General features: G+C 38.8%; 1 protein-coding gene across 3 annotated transcripts in view; it reads left to right on the top strand.

The window, feature by feature from the left end:
• Window positions 1-21,264, top strand: part of ITGAM (integrin subunit alpha M) — a 59,992-nt gene that overhangs the window by 27,217 nt on the left and 11,511 nt on the right. For 2 of the 3 annotated variants that reach the window (XM_053555023.1, XM_053555025.1), the window contains 2 exons: window positions 5,255-5,395; window positions 5,486-5,698. In XM_053555023.1, coding sequence (XP_053410998.1) covers window positions 5,255-5,395; window positions 5,486-5,698 — 354 coding nt within the window. The remainder of the gene's footprint in view (window positions 1-5,254; window positions 5,396-5,485; window positions 5,699-21,264) is intronic. The other variant, XM_053555024.1, reaches the window with a different exon arrangement.

Below are 21,264 nucleotides of genomic sequence, written 5' to 3'. Positions count from 1 at the left end.
ACTACAACAAAAAAATAGCTAGGCATTGTGGCGGGCACCTGTAGTCCCAGCCACACGGAAGGCTGAGGTTAGAGAATCACTTAAGTCCGAGAGTTGGAGGTTGCTGTGACACCACAGCACTCTACCGAAGGCAACATAGTGAGATTCTGTCTCAAAAAAAAAAAAAAAATCCTGGATAATAGTTCGTTGTATATTTGTACCACATTTTCTTTATCCATTCCTCCATTGATGGACACTTAGACTGATTTTATATCTTGGTTATTGCGAATAGTGTTGCAATAAACATGGGAGTGCAGCTATCTCTTCGACAACACTGGTTCCTTTTCTTTTGGATCTATATCCAGCAGTTCTATTTTTAATTTTTTTGAGGAATCTCCATGCTGTTTTTCACAGTGGCTGTACTAATTTATATTCCTACCAACAGTGTACTAGCATTCCTCTTTCTCTGCATCCTTGCTAACATTCATTATTTCTTCTTGATAAAAGCCATTTTAGGGTCAGGTGCAGTGGCTCATAATCCTAGAGTGCCTGTAATCCTAGCACTCTGGGAGGGAGGACCTCATCTCTAAAAAATAGCCGGCACTGTGGCCGGCACCTGTGGTCCCAGCCACTTGGGAGGCTGAGGCAAGAGGATCACTTGACCCCAAGGGTTTGAGCTTGTTATGAGCTATGATGCCATGGCACTAAACCCCAGGGCTACTGAGTGAGATTCTGTCGCTAAGAAAAACCATTTTAACTGGGGCAAGATGATGAAAATCTACTTGATATGATTTCAGTCTTCTTGACTTTTTTAAGACTTGTTTTGTAATCTAACATATGATCTATCTAGATACTATTTCATGTGTGTTTGAAAAAGTTATGTATTCTGCTGCTATTGGATGGAATGTTCTGCTTATGCTGATAAAGTGTTGTTTCCTTATTGATCTGTCCGGATGTTCGACCCATGTTGAAAGTGGGATATTGAAGTCCCCTAATACATATTACTATAATATAATACCACTATTATTATAATGCTGTCTATTTCTCCTGTTAGTTCTGCTAATATTTGCTTTATCTTTTTAGCTACTCTGATGTTGGGGGCATGTATTTTTTTAATTATTACATCCTCTTGATGATTTGACTCCTTTATTATTATATAATGACCTTTTTTGTCTCTTATTGCAGTTTTGACCTAAGGTCTATTTAGTCTGATATGTTAATAAATATGGTTCTCTTTTAGTTAACATTTAGATGGGATGTCTTTTTCCATCCTTTCACTTTCAATCTATGTGTGTTCTTAAATCTAAATTGAGTCTCTCATAGGCAGCATATAATTGGATTTTAAAATTCATTCAGCCACTCTGTGTCTTTTGATTAGATAATTTTTTTATTTATGCAATTTTATTTTTTTATTTTTTATTTATTTTATCTTTTTTTTTTTATTGTTGGGGATTCATTGAGGGTACAATAAGCCAGGTTACACTGATAGATAATTTTTTTTTTTTTGGAGACAGTCTTATTACATTGCCCTCAGTAGAGTGCCATGGCATCACAGCTCACAGCAACCTCAAACTCTTGGGCTTAAGTGATTCTCTTGCCTCAGCCTCCTTAATAGCTGGGAATACAGGTGCCTGCAACAACACCCAGCTATTTTTTTTTTTGTAGAGACAGAGTCTCACTTTATGGCCCTTGGTAGAGTGCCGTGGCCTCACACAGCTCACAGCAACCTCCAACTCCTGGGCTTAAGCGATTCTCTTGCCTCAGCCTCCCAAGTAGCTGGGACTACAGGCGCCTGCCACAACGCCCGGCTATTTTTTGGTTGCAGTTTGGCTGGGGCCGGGCTTGAACCCGCCACCCTCGGTATATGGGGCCGGCGTCTTACCGACTGAGCCATAGGTGCCGCCCAACACCCAGCTATTTTTTGATTGCAGTTGTCATTGTTGTTTAGCAGGCCTGGGCTGGGCTCGAACCCACTCAGTGGGTTTGGTGTATGTGGCCGGCGCCCTACTCACTGAGCCTGTAGGCGCTGAGCCTTGATTAGATAATTTAATCTATTTACATTTAAAATAATTGTTGCTAGGTAGAAATTATTACTGCTGTCTTATTCATTATTTTTATAGTTCCTTTGTTTCATTCTTCTCTTGCTGTGTTTCTTTTTTTTTTTTTTTTTTGCAGTTTTTGGCTGGGGTGGTGGTTTGAACCCACCACCTCTGGCATATGGGGCCCATGCCCTACTCCTTTGAGCCACAGGCACTGACCTCTTGCTGTGTTTCTTTGTGATTTTGTTTATTTATTTATTCATTTTGGTAGTGTCATGCTGGCATGCTTTGATTCCTTTCTCTTTACATTTGGTGTGTTTACTACAGGTTTTTTACTTTGTAGATACTATGAGGCTTACATAAAACGTCTTATTGTTATACACAGTCTACCAGGCATCCTCAAACTACGGCCTGCTGGGCCACAAGAGGTGGTGTGATTGTATTTGTTCCTGTTTTGTTTTTTTACTTCAAAATAAGATATGTGCAGTGTGCATAGGAATTTGTTCATAGTTGTTTTTTTTAAATTTTAGTCCAGCCTGCCAATGGTCTGAAGGACAGTGAACTGGCCCCACGTTTAAAAAGTTTGAGGACCCCTGGAAGCCGACAACAGCTTTACTACATACAAAAACTCACACTTTAATGTCTTCTCCTCCCAATATTTTAGGGTATTAATGTCATACTTTACCAATTAATCTTCTCTTCCTTCTCCTCCTCCTCCGCATCCTCTTCTTTATTCTTTCTTCCTCCTTCAACTCCACCTAGGTTGGAGTACAGTGTCATGATCATAGCTCACTGTGGCCTTGGACTCTTGGGCTCAAGTGATCCTTCCACCTGACCCTCCTAAGTAGTTAGCTACAGGCACCTGCTACCATGCCTGGCTAATTAAAAAAAAAATGTTTTGGGGGCGACGCCTGTGGCTCAAAGGAGTAGGGTGCCAGCCCCATATGCTGGAGGTAGTGGGTTCAAACCCAGCCCTGGCCATAAACTGCAAAAAAAAAAAAAAATGTTTTTGCAGAGTCAGGGTCTCACTATGTTGCCTTAGCTGATCTCAAACTCCTGATCTTAAGCGATCGTCCCTCTTTGACCTTCCAAAGCATTGGGATTATAGGTGTGAAACGTGGTGCCTGGCCCCAAATTGATTTTCAATAAAGGGGCAAACAAAGTTTAATGAAGAGTCTATTCAACAAGTGAGTGGTACAGGAAAAATTGGCCCTCCATAGTCAAAAAATAGATCTCTTATCTTCTTAGTTTTGTCTTTAAAATAAAAAACCTCTACCCATATCTCACACCACATAAAATTAATTCAAAATAAGTATTTCTTATTAAGTTTAACGTACAGTTACCATAACAGCAATCTCATTCCTAAATATTTACTGAAGATAAATGAAAACAGATGTTCACAAGAGAACCTGTATGCAAATATTTCTAGTAGCTCTATTGAAAATCATTAAAAATTAGGAAAAAACCCAAATGCCTTCAACTAGGGAATGGATAAACCAAATGTGGTATTTTTTTTTTTTATTGTTAAATCATAGCTGTGTACATTAGTGCAATCAAGGGGTACAATGTGCTGGTTTCGTATACAATCTGAAATATTCTCATCAAACAGTTTGTATAGTAGGATAGAAATATGGAATAAAAAGGAGTGAATGGTTTAAGGCGCCAGCCACATACACCTGAGCTGGAAGGTTTGAATCCAGCCCAGGCCCGCCAAACAACAATGATGGTTGCAACCCCAAAATAGCCAGGCATTGTGGCGGGCGCCTGTAGTCCCAGCTACTTGGGAGGCAGAGGCAGGAGAATGGCTTGAGCCCAGGAGTTGGAGGTTGCTGTGAGCTATGCTGCCACAGCACTCTGCCCAGGGTGACAGCTTGAGGCTCTGTCTCAAGTAAATAAATAAATAAATAAATAAGCGAATTACTAATACATGTGACAAGACAGATGAATCTTAAGTGCAATTATTGTAGGTGACAGAGGCCAGACAAAAATTCTACATCATCCTATATCATCCTTATTTATCATCCTGGAAAAGGCAGAATTATAAAGAGAGAAAGCAGATTGGTGGTTGCCAGATGTTAGTAGTTGAAGGAGAAAAGTTGACTAAAATGGGGCATGAGGGAATATTTTGGGGGGTGATGAAACTATTCTATATCTTGATTATGGTGATGGTTATGACTTTGTATGTTTGTCAAAATTTATAAAAGTGTATACCAAAAAGGTTAAGTTTTTTTCTATGTAAATTATATAGTGGAACCTCTGTAAGTTGACTACCCATGGGACTGTAACAAACTGGTCAACATACAGAGTTGGTTAACATAAGGAACTTCCACGAGTACAGGTGGCACATGTCTGCTCTGTGAAAACGAGGTCAACTTAGAGATGGTCAGTGTGGGGAGGTGGTCAACTATGGAGGTTCTATGTGTTTCAATAAACCTAACCTAAAAACAACCCAAATCCTGCTGACTTTAGCTTAAATTAACCCTATTGCTTAAATGAAAGCTTAAGTGCCTCTATTGGGTTCTCAGTGAGTCTTCCCTCATTGGTGTGTGGGGCAGAGATCATACTGTGTGTAGAGAGTCCTGGCATGATGTTCCCCCACAGTTTTTCTTCCTAGAACTTGTCCCTGTCTATGTGGTTACTACTCTCCCCCCATCCTGCTGCACTGAGGTCCTTGGAGGGCACCGTGTCTTTCCTGCCCAGCCCTGTGCTCAGCAAACAGCAAACCCTTGTTTGTTGAATGAATGAATAAATGAATAAATGAATGATTAAATGGATGAATTGTATATATTAACATTGGACATATATAAAAAATCCTTTCGCTGGTAGATAGACATCATTACTTAATATCACAAAAAATATTCCTGGGTAGCAATAGTCATTTTTAATCCAGCCAGATGATTCCTTATTAATTAGATTGTCAAATTTGACTTTTTACGCTCCTAAGAATTTCCATTATATTGAGAGGGTATCTTGTTTGCTCTTCCAGGCTTTTCTGTTTGTATTTTCCAATCTACTTTCTTCTTTGCTTATTTAATAATGTCCCCTAGAATAACTTGGGGAAATCCTCACCCAGTGTTCATTGACTCTATAAAGGTCTCCTCTAGCTGACAGCACATTCAATGAGGATTTATCATGAATCATACAGAAGATCACATCTACTCCAAAGGGTTTTCCCCACATGGCATAATTCTCCCCTGTACTCTGCTTTAGTATGATAATAGCCTCATCTCTTTCAGATTGGCTCCTACTTTGGGGCCTCCCTCTGCTCCGTGGATATGGACGGCAGTGGCAGTACCAACCTGGTCCTCATCGGGGCGCCTCATTACTATGAGCACACCCAGGGGGGCCAAGTGTCTGTGTGCCCCTTGCCCCGGGGGGTGAGTAGCTGATGAATCCTGGGCTGGGTGGGGTCTGGGTGTGGGGTGAAGGGGTGGCTTCGGTTTGGGCCTGACATTGTTTGTATTCAGCAGAGGGCTCGGTGGCAGTGTGATGCTGTTCTCCATGGTGAACAGGGCCACCCCTGGGGCCGCTTTGGGGCAGCTCTGACAGTGCTGGGGGATGTGAATGGGGACAAGCTGACGGATGTGGCCATCGGGGCCCCTGGAGAACAGGAGAACCAGGGTGCGGTCTACATTTTTCATGGAACTTCAGGATTTAGCATCAGCTCCTCCCACAGCCAGGTGAGGCCAGCCTCTTTACTAATCTGTCCCCTTCTAATTCAATGTTCCCATAGCTTCCAGATCATTTCTCCCAGTCCTTTCAGAACACATGCTTCCTAGAAATCTCAGAGAATCTTAATTCCAGATTAAGGGTTCCTGGGGCATCATTATTCCAACTTGACAGATGAGTGGATCAAGACCTGGAGATGGTAAATGGCAAGCTGAAGGTATTGGATGTAAGCATTCCTTTATTCTGGGAGGGTGACCAGCACCAGTACTGGCTTGCCCAGATCTGTCCTGGTTTTAAGAAAGTCCCACATGTCAGGAAATCTGTAAAGTTGGTCACCTTGTGGGACTACATGCTTCATGGGTATGTGACTTGTGCGGTCACACAGGGCCATTCTTTCAGAAGGGCCCTGTGCTTAGTTTAAGGCTCTGCTCTTGCTTTTTAAATTCTTAACACATTTTGAACAAGATGTCCCACACTTTTCTTTTGTATTGGGTCTTGCAATTATATAGTTCATCCAGATAACTGATCACCTAAATGTTGGCCCCTATACCTGGTTTCCTCTTGAAGATAGCTCTCTGCTTCCTGCCAGATGGAGACCGCTGTCTGGAGGGACCTTCACAGTTTGATTCCACCTCACCTGTCATGTTCTTTCCCATCACAGCCAGCTGAGGCCATCTGGTCTTCTGGCTCTTTACCATCTTTATATTCAAAAAATTTATTATTATTACAAAATTATTGGGTAGGAACCCTTAGAATGAGATATACTCTCTTAACAGATTTTAAAATGTACAATTAAATAATGTTCTTTATTAGGATCATGTCATCCATCAGACCTCTAGAATGTATTTTGCATAACTGACTTTTTTTTTTTTTTAGACAGAGTCTCACTATGTCGCCCTGGGTAGAGTGCTGTGGCATCACAGCTCACAGCAACCTCAAACTCTTGAGTTTAAGTGATTCTCTTGCCTCAGCCTCTCACGTAGCTGGACTACAGGCACCTGCCACAACACCCTGCTATTTTTTGGTTGTAGTTGTCATTGTTGTTTGGCAGGCCTGGATTGGATTCAAACCCTCCAGCTCTGGTGTATGTGGCTGGCATCCTAGCTGCTGAGCTTCAGGTGCCAAGCCACATAACTGAAATTTTATATTCATTTATTTTACTTTATTTTATTTTTATTTTTTGAGACCGAGTTTCCCTCTGTTATCCTGGGTAGAGTGTTGTGGCATCATAGTTCACAGCAACCTCAAACTCTCAGACTTGAGCAATCCTTTTGCCCAGCCTCTGGAGTAGCTGAGACTATAGGTGCTCGCCACAATGCCTGGCTAGTTTTTCTATTTTTAACAGAGATGGGATTTTGCTCTTGCTCCGACTGGTCTGGAACTTGTGAGCTCAAGCAACCCACCCGCTTTGGCCTCTCTGAGTGCTAGGATTACAGGCGTGAGTCATCGAGTCCAGACTATACTTATTGATTAGCAAGTCCCCATTTCTCCCACACGCAGCCCCTGGCATGCTCTATTCTTAGCTTCTGTGATTTTGACTATTTTGGATAACTCATATAAATGGAGTCACGCAGCTTCATATCACCATCTGATCTATTTTTAACTTTTTGAGAAATCTCCACAGAGTTTTCCATAATGGTTTCACTAATTAACCTTCCCACCAACAGCTTGCAAGGATTCCGTTTTCTTCACATTCTTACAATGCTTATCTTTTGTTTTGTTTTGATAAGAGCCCTTCTAACAGATGGGAGGTGATATCTCATGGTAGTTAATTTGCATTTCCCTGATGATAATGATGTTGAGCTTTTTTTTTTTCATAAACCTGTTGAGTTCCTTATATAGTACAGATATCCTTTTTCAAATGTATAGTTTGAAAATATTTTCTCTCAACTTCTCAACCAGGTTGTCTCTACACTGTTAATATTTCCTTTGCTGCGGAGAAGCTTTTTAGTTTGATGCAATCTCATTTGTCTATGTTTGTTTTTGTTGCCTGTGCTTACAGGATCATATAAAAAAAATCATTGCCCAAACCAGCAGTGGGGAAGCTTTTCATGTTGGAAGGCTGAGTTAATTTAGCTACAACCAAATACAGCCACCTTCAAGAAACTTCAAATAGATATACTTAAAAATGCATACTGCTTTGTAAAAATCTAACTTCCACATACTTAACAGTTTCAAAAATGAAAACCATTTGTTAATTTTAAAGTCAACTAATCTTTGACTTTGTTATGTCTGCTTTGTGTTGGAAAGTATTTGAATATTTGGTTGCAGCGTTGTAGGTCCATAGTTTCAATTGGCCCCCTAGATGAGTATCAGTCCTTTGTGAGTTTAAGGGCACCTTGATTTGGGTTAGGTAGAAGAACATTAGGGTCACAACATTAAGTGGTTGAAAAACAAGAAAACATTTTTCAGGCATGTTGCCAAAGGTGTGGGTGTTCTACTATATTTTGCCACATTTCAATTGGACATTTCTTAGTGTCTAACAATGACTTTTTTTTTTTGAGACAGAGTCTCCCTTTGTCATCCTTAGTAGAGTGCTATGGCATCATAGCTCACAGCAACCTCAAACTTTTGGGCTTAAGGGATCCTCTTGCTTCAGCCTCCCACATAGCTGGGACTATAGGCACCCACCACTACACCCAGCTATTTTTAAGAGATGGGGGGTCTTGCTCTTGCTCAGACTGGTCTTGAACTCATGAGCTCAAGCAATCTACCCACCTCCCAGAGTGCTAGGATTACAGGCATGAGCCACTGCACCCGGCCTCAAACAATGACTTTAAAATGTCATATACTGAGAGCTCACTCAATTCCACCTTAATTCTTTGGGGTGCCTTGGTTTTTTTTTTGACCGGGGCTAGGTTTGAACCCGCCACCTCCAGCATATGGGACCAGCGCCCTACTCCTTGAGCCACAGGCGCTGCCCATAGGTGCCTTGTTGATTATAAACTAGGTAAGGCTGAAATGCTAATTTGAGTGTGATGTCATGATTCTCAAAGTCAATGAATCTTTTGTTGTATTCTCCAATTAATAGGTCTATAACAGCTGCATATTCTTCAAATGATTCAGATATATCATCCTGCTCATCAATGACCTTTGCTAATTGGGGAAAATGCTCATCTGAAATTTCCTTTTGAAGAAGTGTTTTGAAGAAAGATAGTTGTTTTTTTTTTCAAAATGCTTAGATTTTTTGTTCACATCATGTATAGACTTAGTTTTTAACCTTGCAAAGAAATATTCAAGTCATTTTGATTTGACTTGAAATGCTGCATTCCTATACAAGTTTTCTTTCAATAGTTCACATTGCTGATCTGTTCGTAAAATTAAACTGTTTTTCAGAGATAAAAATTTGGCTGACACCTGACCCAGTGATAGCCAATGCACTTCAGAATGATATGGCAATCCACACTGAATACCTCATCATTCAACTTTAGTATGTTAGGAAACTGATGATGCTCTGTTACATTTGCATGAATATAGTTAACAAAATTATAACTTGTTGCAAAGAGTCACTTAAAGTAGTAGCTTTACCACAGAGATTTTGCTGATGCAAGATATAACGAAAAGAAATGAGAGCATCTGAATCTGTTAATACTTTTTAAAATCTGTGCAGTAAACCTTTCATGGCGTGGAAGGGGCACCATCTGTGCATACCCTCACTAAATTTACCCAACTCAGTCCAACTTCATGATGTTTATTTTGAAAGTTGTTGAAGATATCTATTTCCCATGTCCTGTTGCAAGAGTGCCCAAAGTGAGTAACTCTTCATAGCAAAGAAAATCTGTTATGACCTGAATGGAGTATAAAACTTACACCAAGTCAGTAAGATCAGTTGATTCATCCAAAGTGATTGAATAGTGTATATTTTCCTTTTGAAGTAGTGCCTGAAATTTCTCCCTTTAGTTCTATTAATGTTTGATTTACATATTTAAGTGGCTGATGTTGGCTTTGTATACATTTATAATAATGATAATAATTATTATTTTTTGAGACAGAGTTTCACTTTGTTGTCCTGGGTAGAATGCTTTGGCATCACAGCTCATAGCAACTCTTGGGCTTAAGCAATTCTCTTGCCTTAGCCTCCCAAGTAGCTTATTATAACTTCCTGGTGAATTGACCATTTCATCATTATATGTTATTTGTCTCTTGACTTAAAGTCTATTTTGTCTGATACCAGTATGTCACTCCTGTTCTCTTTTGGTTATCATTTACATGGAGTAGCATTTTCTACTCCTTTGCTTTCAGCCTATATATGTCCTTAAATTTAAAGTATGTTGTAGACAGCATATAATTGGATTATATCTTTTTTATTTTTTCAGGCACTAGATAGTAGTTCATTTCAGTTTTTAGTATTAATATGCTTTCATTCTATTTTCCTTTTTTGTGTATGTGACTTCTAAAGGTATTTTCTTTGTTGTTTCCATGGGGTTACATAAAATATCTTATAATGGTCTGCTTTAAGCTGATAATAACTTAACTTCAATTGCATATATTCTATACTTTTATTCCCCCTACACATTTAATGTTATTGATTCAGAATCTATAGCTATTTATATCGTGTATCCATTGACATATTTTTAGTTGTAGTAATTTTTAATATCTTTGTCTTATAACTTTTATGCTAGAATTTAAAGTGATTTGCCCACAATTATTAAATAAAATACAGTATTCTCTATATGTGCATAAACATACCTTTACCAACACATTTATACTTTCTTATGATATCATTTTGTTTGTTTGTTTGTTTGTTTTGAGACAGAGTCTCATTTTGTTGCCCTCTGTAGAATGCCATGGCATCGCAGCTCACGGCAACCTCCAGCTCTTGGGCTTAGGCGATTCTCCTGCCTCAGCGTCCCAAATAGCTGGAACTAAAGGCACCCGCCACAATGCCCAGCCACTTTTTGTTGCAGTTTGGCCAAGGCTGGGTTTGAACACGCCACCCTTGGTATATGGGGCTGGTGCCCTACTCACTGAGCCACAGGTGCCACCCCATGTTGATGTTTAATGTCCTTTCATTTCAAGTGAAGAACTTCTTTTTTATTTTATTTATTTATTTTTGAGACAGAGCCTCAAGCTGTTGCCCTGGGTAGAGTGCCATGGCATTACAGCTCACAGCAACCTCCAACTCCTGGGCTTAAGTGATTCTCTTGCTTCAGCCTCCCAGGTAGCTGGGATTACCCAACTCAGTCCGACTTCATGATATTTATTTTGAAAGTTGTTGAAGACATCTATTTCCCATGTCCTGTTGCAAGAGTGCCCAAAGTGAGTAACTCTTCATAGCAAAGAAAATCTGTTATGACCTGAATGGAGTATAAAACGTATACCAAGTCAGTAAGATCAGTTGATTCATCCAAAGTGATTGAATAGTGTATATTTTCCTTTTGAAGTAGTGCCTGAAATTTCTCCCTTTAGTTCTATTAATGTTTGATTTACATATTTAAGTGGCTGATGTTGTGATGGGCATGCGTCAAAACATCTGGCTAATTTTTGGTTGTAGGTGTCATTGTTGTTTGGCAGGCCTGGGCTGGATTCAAACCCACCAGCTCTGGTGTATGTGGCTGGTGCCTTAGCCTCTTGAGCTACAGGCACGGAGCCTGAAGAACTTTTAGCATTTCTTGTAAGGCTGGTCAGGTGCTAATGAACTCCCTGAGCTTTCGTTTATCTAGAAATCTATCTGTACTGCAGTTTTTGCAGGACAGTTTTTCTGGGTATAGTATTCTTTGCTTGCAATTGTTTTTCTTTTTAGCACTATTTTTCTTCTGGGTAGATACCTAGTAATGGGATTGCAGGATCAAATGGAAGGTCTATTTTTAGTTCTTTGAGGATTCTCCATACTTCTTTCCAAAGAGGCTATATTAGTTTGCAATCCCACCAACTGTAAAAGTGTTCCCTTCTTTCCACAATTGTGTCAGCACCTGCAGCTTTGGGACTTTGTGATGTGTGCTGTTCTCACTGGGGTTAGGTGGTATCTCAAGGTGGTTTTGACTTACTTTTCTCTGCTGATTAGGGGTGATGAGCATTTTTTCATGTGTTTTTTGGCCATTTGTCTATCTTCTTCAGAAAAGATTTTTCTCATGTCTTTTGTCCAGTGTTAAATGAGATTGTTTGTTCCTTTTTTGTTGATGAATTTGAGTTCTCTGTAGATTCTAGTTATCAACCCTTTATCAGATTTATAACATACAAATATCTTTTCCCATTCTGAACGTTGTTTATTTACTTTAATTGTTGTGTCCTTAGCAGTGCAGCTTTTCATCTTAAGTTCCATTTATTTATTTTTGTTGTTGTTGCAATTGCCAATAGAGTTTTCTTTCATAAAATTTTTCTTCGGGTTGATATCATCAAGAGTTTTTCCTACTCTTTCATCTAGGATTTTTTATTGTTTTGTGCCTAAGATTTAAATCTTTTATCTATCTTGAGTCAATTTTTGTAAGTGGTGAGGGGTGTGGGTCCAGTTTCAATTTTTTACATGTGGTTATTCAGTTCTCCCATCATTATCTGTTGAATAGGGATTCTTTTCCCCAGTGTGTGCTTTTGTTTGGTTTACTGAAGATCAAATGGTGATAAGAGGCTGGTTCCATCTCTTGGTTTTCTATTCTGTTTCATATATTTATGTCTCCATTTTTGTGCCAATGCCATGCTGTTTTGATTCCTGTGGATGTGTAATATAACCTGAAGTCTAATAGAGTGATGCCTCTGGCTTTGTTTTTATTACTAAGAATTGCCTTGGGTATATGGGTTTTTTCTGGTTCCACACAAAATGAGTAACTATTTTTTCAATTTCTTCAAAGTACAATGCTAGTATTTTAATGGGGACTGCATTAAATTTGTAGATTACTGTGAGTAGTGTATACATTTTAACAATATTGATTCTTCCCAGCTAAGGGCTTGGTATATTATCCTATTTGTTGTCTTCTGCTATTTATTTTCCTAGGATTTCATAATTCTCTCTGTAGAGATCCTTCCCCTTTGGTACACATTCCCAGGTATTTCATTTTCTTTGAAGCTACTGTGAAGGGCATTGTGCCCTCCTCACTCTATATTTAGTTCTTTTTTCTCTTTGCTCTTGTGACAGATAATTTCAAACGACACATCTTTGAGTTCTTCTGCTTGCACTATTCTGCTTGAACCCCTTTATTAAATTTTTTGGTTTAGTTATATTCTTTAGCTCCAAAATTTTTGTTTAGCTCTTTAAAAAATTTTTTTAGCTCTTGTTGAATTTCTGACTTTGGTTTTGTATTGTTCTCCTGAGCTTGTTGAGCATTTTAATGATTATTATTTTAAATTCATTGACAAGTAGTTTAGTTCCAACGTTTCTGTTTAGCACCTTAAAAAATTTCTAGTTCTTTGCTAAAATTGTTATTTTGTACATTGTTCTTCTTAGATTGTTTAGCATTTAAAATATTACTATTTAAAATTCGATATATATTTATATATCTCTTTATATATCTCTATTTCATTAGAGTTGGTTTGTGGGGTTTTATCTTGCTCTATTGTTTGAAATGTGTTTTCTTGTTTCTTCATTTTGTTTGACTCTTTTTTTTTTTAGGTTATTTCTGATCTTTTAATTAATATTTGTTCAACAATCTCATGTCTTCAAGACACATATTAGAACTAGTCAGAAGGAATCTTAGACATGATTTAGTCCAAGACTCCAGACTCTAGACTACAAGGTACATTAAGATCCCTCAGTAAATCTTACATAATTACTCAATGTTTGACTCTTTCTTTTGGTCTCTACCCAGTAGAAAAAAACCACCACCTCGTATTCACAGATTGGCCTCATTCAAGAGAGCATACACTGGCTCAGCACCTGTAGCTCAGTGGCTAGGGCGCCAGTCACATACACTGGAGCTGGTGGGTTCAAATCCAGCCCGGGCCAACTACAACCAAAAAATAGCCAGGTATTGTGGTGGGTGCCTGTAGTCCCAGCTACTTGGGAGGCTGAGGTAAGAGAGTCGCTTGAGCCCAAGAGTTTGAGCTGTCATGCCATGTCAGTCTACTGAGGGTGACATAATGAGACTCTGTCTCAAAAAAGAAAAAGAAAAAGAAAGCATACACTTTCACTAATCAACCTGGGCAGAGCTTCTGTGAACATCTCAAACATTTGTGCTGGTCCAAACCACTAGTAGTTCTTAGGCAGCTAAAGTATGCTAGGTTGTGTTAGCTCTTCAAGAAAGGCAGGGCAGAAGTCAATTTCTTGGGTAGCTCCCCGAGAAACTGGAACATTAGGTGTGTGGTTGAACTCCTTCATCAGAGAGAAGCTTGGAGGTAGAGTTTTCTGCCTCCTTGCTCTGTATTGAGCTGGAGGGAGGAGCTGTAGTAAGTGTCTGCATGTTTGTTCAAACTGGCACTTTGTTCACCGTAGCCCCCAGGGATCTGATATATGTTTGGCTCCATCAGTGCTCTGAGATAGGTGAGATAAGAGCAAGTCCTTTGGGTAGCACCAGGAAAATTTTGAAAGTTGGATATTCAATTCAGTTCTTTTCTTTTTTTTATTGTTGGGGATTCATTGAGGGTACAATAGCCAGGTTACACTGATTGCAATTGTTAGGTAAAGTCCCTCTTGCAATCATGTCTTGCCCCCATAAAGTGTAACACACACCAAGGCCCCACCTCTCTCCCTCCGTCCCTCTTTCTGCTCCCCCCCATAACCTTAATTGTTATTAATTGTCCTCATATCAAAATTGAGTACATAGGATTCATGCTTCTCCATTCTTGTGATGCTTTACTAAGAATAATGTCTTCCACTTCCATCCAGGTTAATACGAAGGATGTAAAGTCTCCATTTTTTAATGGCTGAATAGTATTCCATGGTATACATATACCACAGCTTGTTAATCCATTCCTGGGTTGGTGGGCATTTAGGCTGTTTCCACATTTTGGCGATTGTAAATTGAGCTGCAATAAACAGTCTAGTACAAGTGTCCTTATGATAAAAGGATTTCTTTCCTTCTGGGTAGATGCCCAGTAATGGGATTGCAGGATCAAATGGGAGGTCTAGCTTGAGTGCTTTGAGGTTTCTCCATACTTCCTTCCAGAAAGGTTGTACTAGTTTGCAGTCCCACCAGCAGTGTAAAAGTGTTCCCTTTTCTCCATATCCACGCCAGCATCTGCAGTTTTGAGATTTTGAGATGTGGGCCATTCTCACTGGGGTTAGATGATATCTCAGGGTTGTTTTGATTTGCATTTCTCTAATATATAGAGATGATAAACATTTTTTCATGTGTTTGTTAGCCATTCGTCTGTCATCTTTAGAGAAAGTTCTATTCATGTCTCTTGCCCATTGATATAAGGGATTGTTGGCTTTTTTCATGTGGATTAATTTGAGTTCTCTATAGATCCTAGTTATCAAGCTTTTGTCTGATTGCAAATATGCAAATATCCTTTCCCATTGTGTAGGTTGTCTCTTTGCTTTGGTTATTGTCTCCTTAGCTGTACAGAAGCTTTTCAGTTTAATGAAGTCCCATTTGTTTATTTTTGTTGTTGTTGCAATTGCCATGGCAGTCTTCTTCATGAAGTCTTTCCCCAGGCCAATATCTTCCAGTGTTTTTCCTATGCTTTCTTGGAGGATTTTTATTGTTTCATGCCTTAAATTTAAGTCCTTTATCCATCTTGAATCAATTTTTGTGAGTGGGGAAAGGTGTGGGTCCAGTTTCAGTCTTTTACATGTAGACATCCAGTTCTCCCAATACCATTTATTGAATAGGAAGTCTTTCCCCCAAGGTATGTTCTTGTTTGGTTTATCTAAGATTAGGTGGTTGTAAGATGTTAGTTTCATTTCTTGGTTTTCAATTCGATTCCAAGTGTCTATGTCTCTGTTTTTGTGCCAGTACCATGCTGTCTTGAGCACTATGGCTTTGTAGTACAGACTAAAATCTGGTATGCTGATGCCCCAGCTTTACTTTTGTTACAAAGAACTGCCTTAGCTATATGGGGTTTTTTCCGGTTCCATACAAAACGCAGAATCATTTTTTCCAAATCTTGAAAGTACGATGTTGGTATTTTGATCGGAATGGCATTGAATAGGTAGATTGCTTACAATTCAGTTCTTTTCATTTCCAGGAAGATACTAGGAGCCACTCACTTTGCTCTGAATCAAGAGGAAGAGCTGTGTTGAGTGACCAAATACTATTTCAAACCTCTGTTTGAAGCTCCTAGGGAACTGGTATATGCTAGTGTTGTTTAAACTCTGAGACAGGCAAGACAGAAGCCATTTCCTCAGGTAGGATCTGGAAAAGTTAGGATGTTAGATGTGCATTCCAACTCTTCCGTAGCTCCCAGGGAACAGGCATATGCTAGGTTATTGGTACTCTGAGACAGGCAAGACAGAAGCGGATTCCTCAGATAGTATCTGGAAAAGTTAGGATGCTAGATGTGCGTTCCAACTCTTCTGCTCGTCAGAGAGAAGCTGGGAGATGGGGGTCTCCTCCCAATTGTATGGTGGTATGCTGGATATAGGATTATAGAAAATGGATGTCTCCACTTTTTCTACTAGTTTGGATATAGCTGGTTTCACTCACTTGGGGTACAGAAGCTTTTCAACAGGTTTCTGGATTTCAGACAAAAGGAATTGATCTCTGTATTGGTGTTAAATCAGAGTGTTTGGGGCAGGAGGAGAATCCAGGGCTTTCTCTTCTGCCATCTTGCTGATGTCATAACTCTCAGATTTTTCTTATGTCCTTTCTCTGTCTTCTCCTACCCGCAAATACTCCTGCCAAATCCCCCCACCACAAAGGTTTAACTCCATCAGCACATTAAAATCACCAGAGGGTCTTAAGAAACAAAGTTGCGGGTGGCGCCAGTGGCTCAGTTGGTAAGGTGCCGGCCCCATATACCGAGGGTGGCGGGTTCAAACCCGGCCCCGGCCAAACTGCAACCAAAAAATAGCCGGGCGTTGTGGTGGGCGCCTGTAGTCCCAGCTACTCGGGAGGCTGAGGCAAGAGAATCGCTTAAGCCCAGGAGTTGGAGGTTGCTGTGAGCTGTGTGAGGCCACGGCACTCTACGGAGGGCCATAAAGTGAGACTCTGTCTCTACAAAAAAAAAAAAAAAAAGAAAGAAACAAAGTTGCTTGGACTCTGCCAATAGGAGTTCTGATTTAATTGGTCTGGAGTTGGGACCTCGGGGCATCAATAGATTGCGTTCAACATTTTATTTTGAAAAATTTTAAATTTCACAGCAGAGCTGAAAACTTATTCAGTGAAAATTCATAAACTTACCACCTGGAATCTATAATAAACATTTTGCTAGATTTACTTTATCACATACCCTTCCTTCTATTCATCCTTTTCCATCTCATCCATAAGTTCATATATTTTACAATGTATTATTAATTTTAATGCAATTCCTATTAAAGCTCCATTGTCATATTTTAAAGATCTTGAAAAAATAATACTTCGTTTTATATGGATCAGAAAAAACCTCTAATAGCCAAAACATTACTCAGCAATAAAAACACAGCAGGAGGAATCACGCTACCAGACCTGAGACTGTACTATAAATCGATAGTGATCAAAACAGAATGGTATTGGCACAAAAACAGAGAAGTAGATGTCTGGAACAGAATAGAGAACCAAGAGATGAATCCAGCTACTTACCATTATTTGATCTTTGACAAGCCAATTAAAAACTTTCAGTGGGGAAAAGATTCCCTATTTAACAAATGCTGCTGGGTGAACTGGCTGGCAACCTGTAGAAGATTGAAACTGGACCCACACCTTTCACCATTAACTAAGATAGACTCTCACTGGATAAAAGATTTAAACTTAAGACATGAAACTATAAAGATACTTGAATAAAGTGCAGGGAAAACTCTTGAAGGAATCGGCCTGGGTGAATATTTTATGAGGAGGACTCCCCAGGCAATTGAAGCAGTATCAAAAATACACTACTGGGACTTGCTAAAAAGCTTCTGCACAGCCAAGAACATAGTAAGTAAAGCAAGCAGACAGCCCTCAGAATGGGAGAAAATATTTGCAGGTTATACCTCTGATAAAGGTCTAATAACCAGAATCCACAGAGAACTCAAATGCATTAGCAAGAAAAGAACACGTGATCCCATCTCAGGGTGGGCAAGGGACTTAAAGAGAAACTCTTCTAAAGAAGACAGACGCATGATCTACAAACACATGAAAAAAAGCTCATCATTCTTAATTATCAGAGAAATGCAAATCAAAACTACTTTGAGATATCACCTAACCCCAGTAAGAGTAGCCCACATAACAAAAATCCCCAAACCAGAGATGTTGGTGTGGATGTGGAGAAAAGAGCACACTTCTATTTATTTATTTATTTATTTATTTATTTATTTATTTATTTATTTATATTGTTGGGGATTCATTGAGGGTACAATAAGCCAGGTTACACTGATTGCAATTGTTAGGTAAAGTCCCTCTTGTAATCATGTCTTGCCCCCATAAAGTGTGACACACACCAAGGCCCTACCCCCCCCGTCCCTCTTTCTGCTTCCCCCCCATAACCTTAATTGTCATTAATTGTCCTCATATCAAAATTGAGTACATAGGATTCATGCTTCTCCATTCTTGTGATGCTTTACTAAGAATAATGTCTTCCACTTCCATCCAGGTTAATACGAAGGATGTAAAGTCTCCATTTTTTTAATGGCTGAATAGTATTCCATGGTATACATATACCACAGCTTGTTAATCCATTCCTGGGTTGGTGGGCATTTAGGCTGTTTCCACATTTTGGCGATTGTAAATTGAGCTGCAATAAACAGTCTAGTACAAGTGTCCTTATGATAAAAGGATTTCTTTCCTTCTGGGTAGATGCCCAGTAATGGGATTGCAGGATCAAATGGGAGGTCTAGCTTGAGTGCTTTGAGGTTTCTCCATACTTCCTTCCAGAAAGGTTGTACTAGTTTGCAGTCCCACCAGCAGTGTAAAAGTGTTCGAAAAGGGCACACTTCTACACTGCTGGTGGGAATGCACACTAATACGTTCCTTCTGGAAGAATGTTTGGAGAATACTTAAGAGACTTAAAAATAGACCTGCCATTCGATCCTATAATTCCTTTACTAGGTTTATACCCAGAAGACCAAAAATCACAATATAACAAAGACATCTATACCAGAATGTTTATTGCAGCCCAGTTCATAATTGCTAAGTCATGGAGGAAGCGCAAGTGCCCATCGACCCACGAATGGACTAGCAAATTGTGGTACATGTATACCATGGAATATTATGCAGCCTTAAAGAAATATGGAGACTTTACCTCTTTCATGTTTACATGGATGGAGCTGGAACATATTCTTATTAGCAAAGTATCTCAGGAATGGAAGAAAAAGTATCCAATGTACTCAGCCCTACTATGAAGCTAAATTATAGCTTTCACATGAAGGCTATAACCCAACTATAGCACAAGACTATGAGGAAAAGGCCAAAGAAGGGGAAAGGAGGGGGGAGGTTTGGATGGAGGGAGGGCAATGGGTGGGGCCACACCTACGGTGCATCTTAGAGTGAGTACAAGCGAAACTTACTAAAGGCAGAATACAAATGTGTACATACATTAACTAAGAAAATGCCATGAAGGCTACGTTGAACAGTTTGATGAGAATATTTAAGATTGTATATGAAACCAGCACATTGTACCCCTTGATTGCACTAATGTACACAGCTATGATTTAACAATAAAAACATAAAAATAAAAATAAAATAAAATGTATTATTAACATTATTTTTAGTGACATAACTATATACACTTGTGAGGCACAATGTGGTGTTCTGATACACATACGTGGCATGATTAAATAAAACGAATTAACATATCACTTCACTTACCTATTATTTTTAATGGTGAGACATTTTAAAGTCACTCTCCTAGTTATTTTGAAATATAGAACACATCATTATTGACTATAGTTACTCTTCTTTGCAATATATCTCAAAACCTATCCCTCCCGTTTACCTAAAAATTTGTACCCTTTGATTATCTCCCTATTCCCCCCATTCCTGGCCTCTGGTAACCATTGTCCTACTCTCTGCTTCTTTGAGTTCAACTTTATTAGATTCCACATCAGTCCTGCACTGTATAAGGATGTTTGGTCAATGATGGACTGCATTTCTCAGAACACATTCCTGTCACTATGTGACACATGACTATATAAGTGAGATCTTATGGTATTTGTCTTTCTGTGCCTGGCTTGTTTCACTTAGCATAATGTCCTCCAGATATATCCACATGTTGCAAATGATAGGTTATTAGTGTCTGGAATGGTATCCTATGGTGTATGTATACCACTCTTTCTTTACCTATTCATCTGTGATGAACATGTAGGTTGATGCCTTGGCTTGGCTATTGTGAGTAATACTAGAATGAATATGGGAGTGCAGATATCCCTTCAACATATTTATTTCAGTTTCTTTGGATATATGCCCATAAGTGGGATTATTGGATTGTGTGGTAGTTTCATTTTTAGATTTTTGAGGAAACTTCATACAGTTTTCCATAATAGCTATATTAATTTGTATTCTTACAAATGTATAAGAGTTCCCTTTGCTCTCTATCCTATCCAATACTTGTTATTGTTCATCTTTTGAGAAAAAAACATTTTAACAAGGCTGGGTGAGTGGCTCATGCCTATAATCCTAGCACTCTGGGGGGGCCAAAATGGGTGTTTGTTTTTATGCCAGTACCATACTGTTTTTATTACAATTGCTTTATAATATGTTTTGAAGTCAGATAGTGTGATTCTTTCAGCTTTGTTCCTTTTGCTCAAGATTGTTTTGGCTATTTGGAGTCTTTTGTGGTTCTATAGGAATTTAGGATTTTTTTATAGTTGCTTTTAATAGTTTTGTCCTTTAACTCTTGGAATAAAATTACTTTTCACTCCAACTTTACAGTATTTGAGAATTATAACTATGTATTGCTTAAATAATTGAGTTTTTTTTACTTTTATGTGTCCTTTGTTATTAATTAGGGGCTTTTTATTTTAGTTGGAAGAATTCCCTTTAGCAATACCTGTAAAGCAGGTGTAGGGGTGATAAAGTCCCTTAGCTTTTGTTTGTCTAGAATAATTTTTATTTCTCCCTCATTTCTGAAGGATATATTTTCTAAGTAAATTAGAGAAAGAAATAAGAAATCCCTTAAATGTAATATGTTTCTTATTTCTTACTGCATTCAATATTCATTTTGTCTTTGCCTTTTGGTAATTAAATTATGATGTGCTGTGGTACACTTCTCTTTGGGTTGAATTTGACTGGTGACCTCTGAGCTTTCTGTACTGGGATGTTGTTGTCTTTCCCTAGATTTAGGAAATTTTCAGCTTTCTAAGTCTTTTCCTCTCTCTTCCCATTCTGAAACTTCTATTAGTTCACTTGTTGGAATCACAAAATTCCTATAGTCTTACTTTATTTTTCTTATCTTTTTTTCTTCTCTGATTAATTCCAAATAGTCTGCCTTTAAGTTTACTATTTCTTTCTTCTGCTTTATTGAATCCACTGTTGAGCTTTCTATTCAAAATTTCAGCTCAGTTATTAAGCTTTTTATCTTTAGGACTTTTTTTTTTTTTTTTTTTTTTGCAGTTTTTGGCTGGGGCTGGGCTTGAACCCACCACCTCCGGTAC

This window comes from Nycticebus coucang, chromosome 12 (assembly GCF_027406575.1).
Source record: "Nycticebus coucang isolate mNycCou1 chromosome 12, mNycCou1.pri, whole genome shotgun sequence".
NCBI classification, from domain to species: Eukaryota; Metazoa; Chordata; class Mammalia; order Primates; family Lorisidae; genus Nycticebus; species Nycticebus coucang.
Note: the sequence above shows the minus strand (reverse complement) of the source record. Positions and strands in the feature narration are given on the sequence as shown.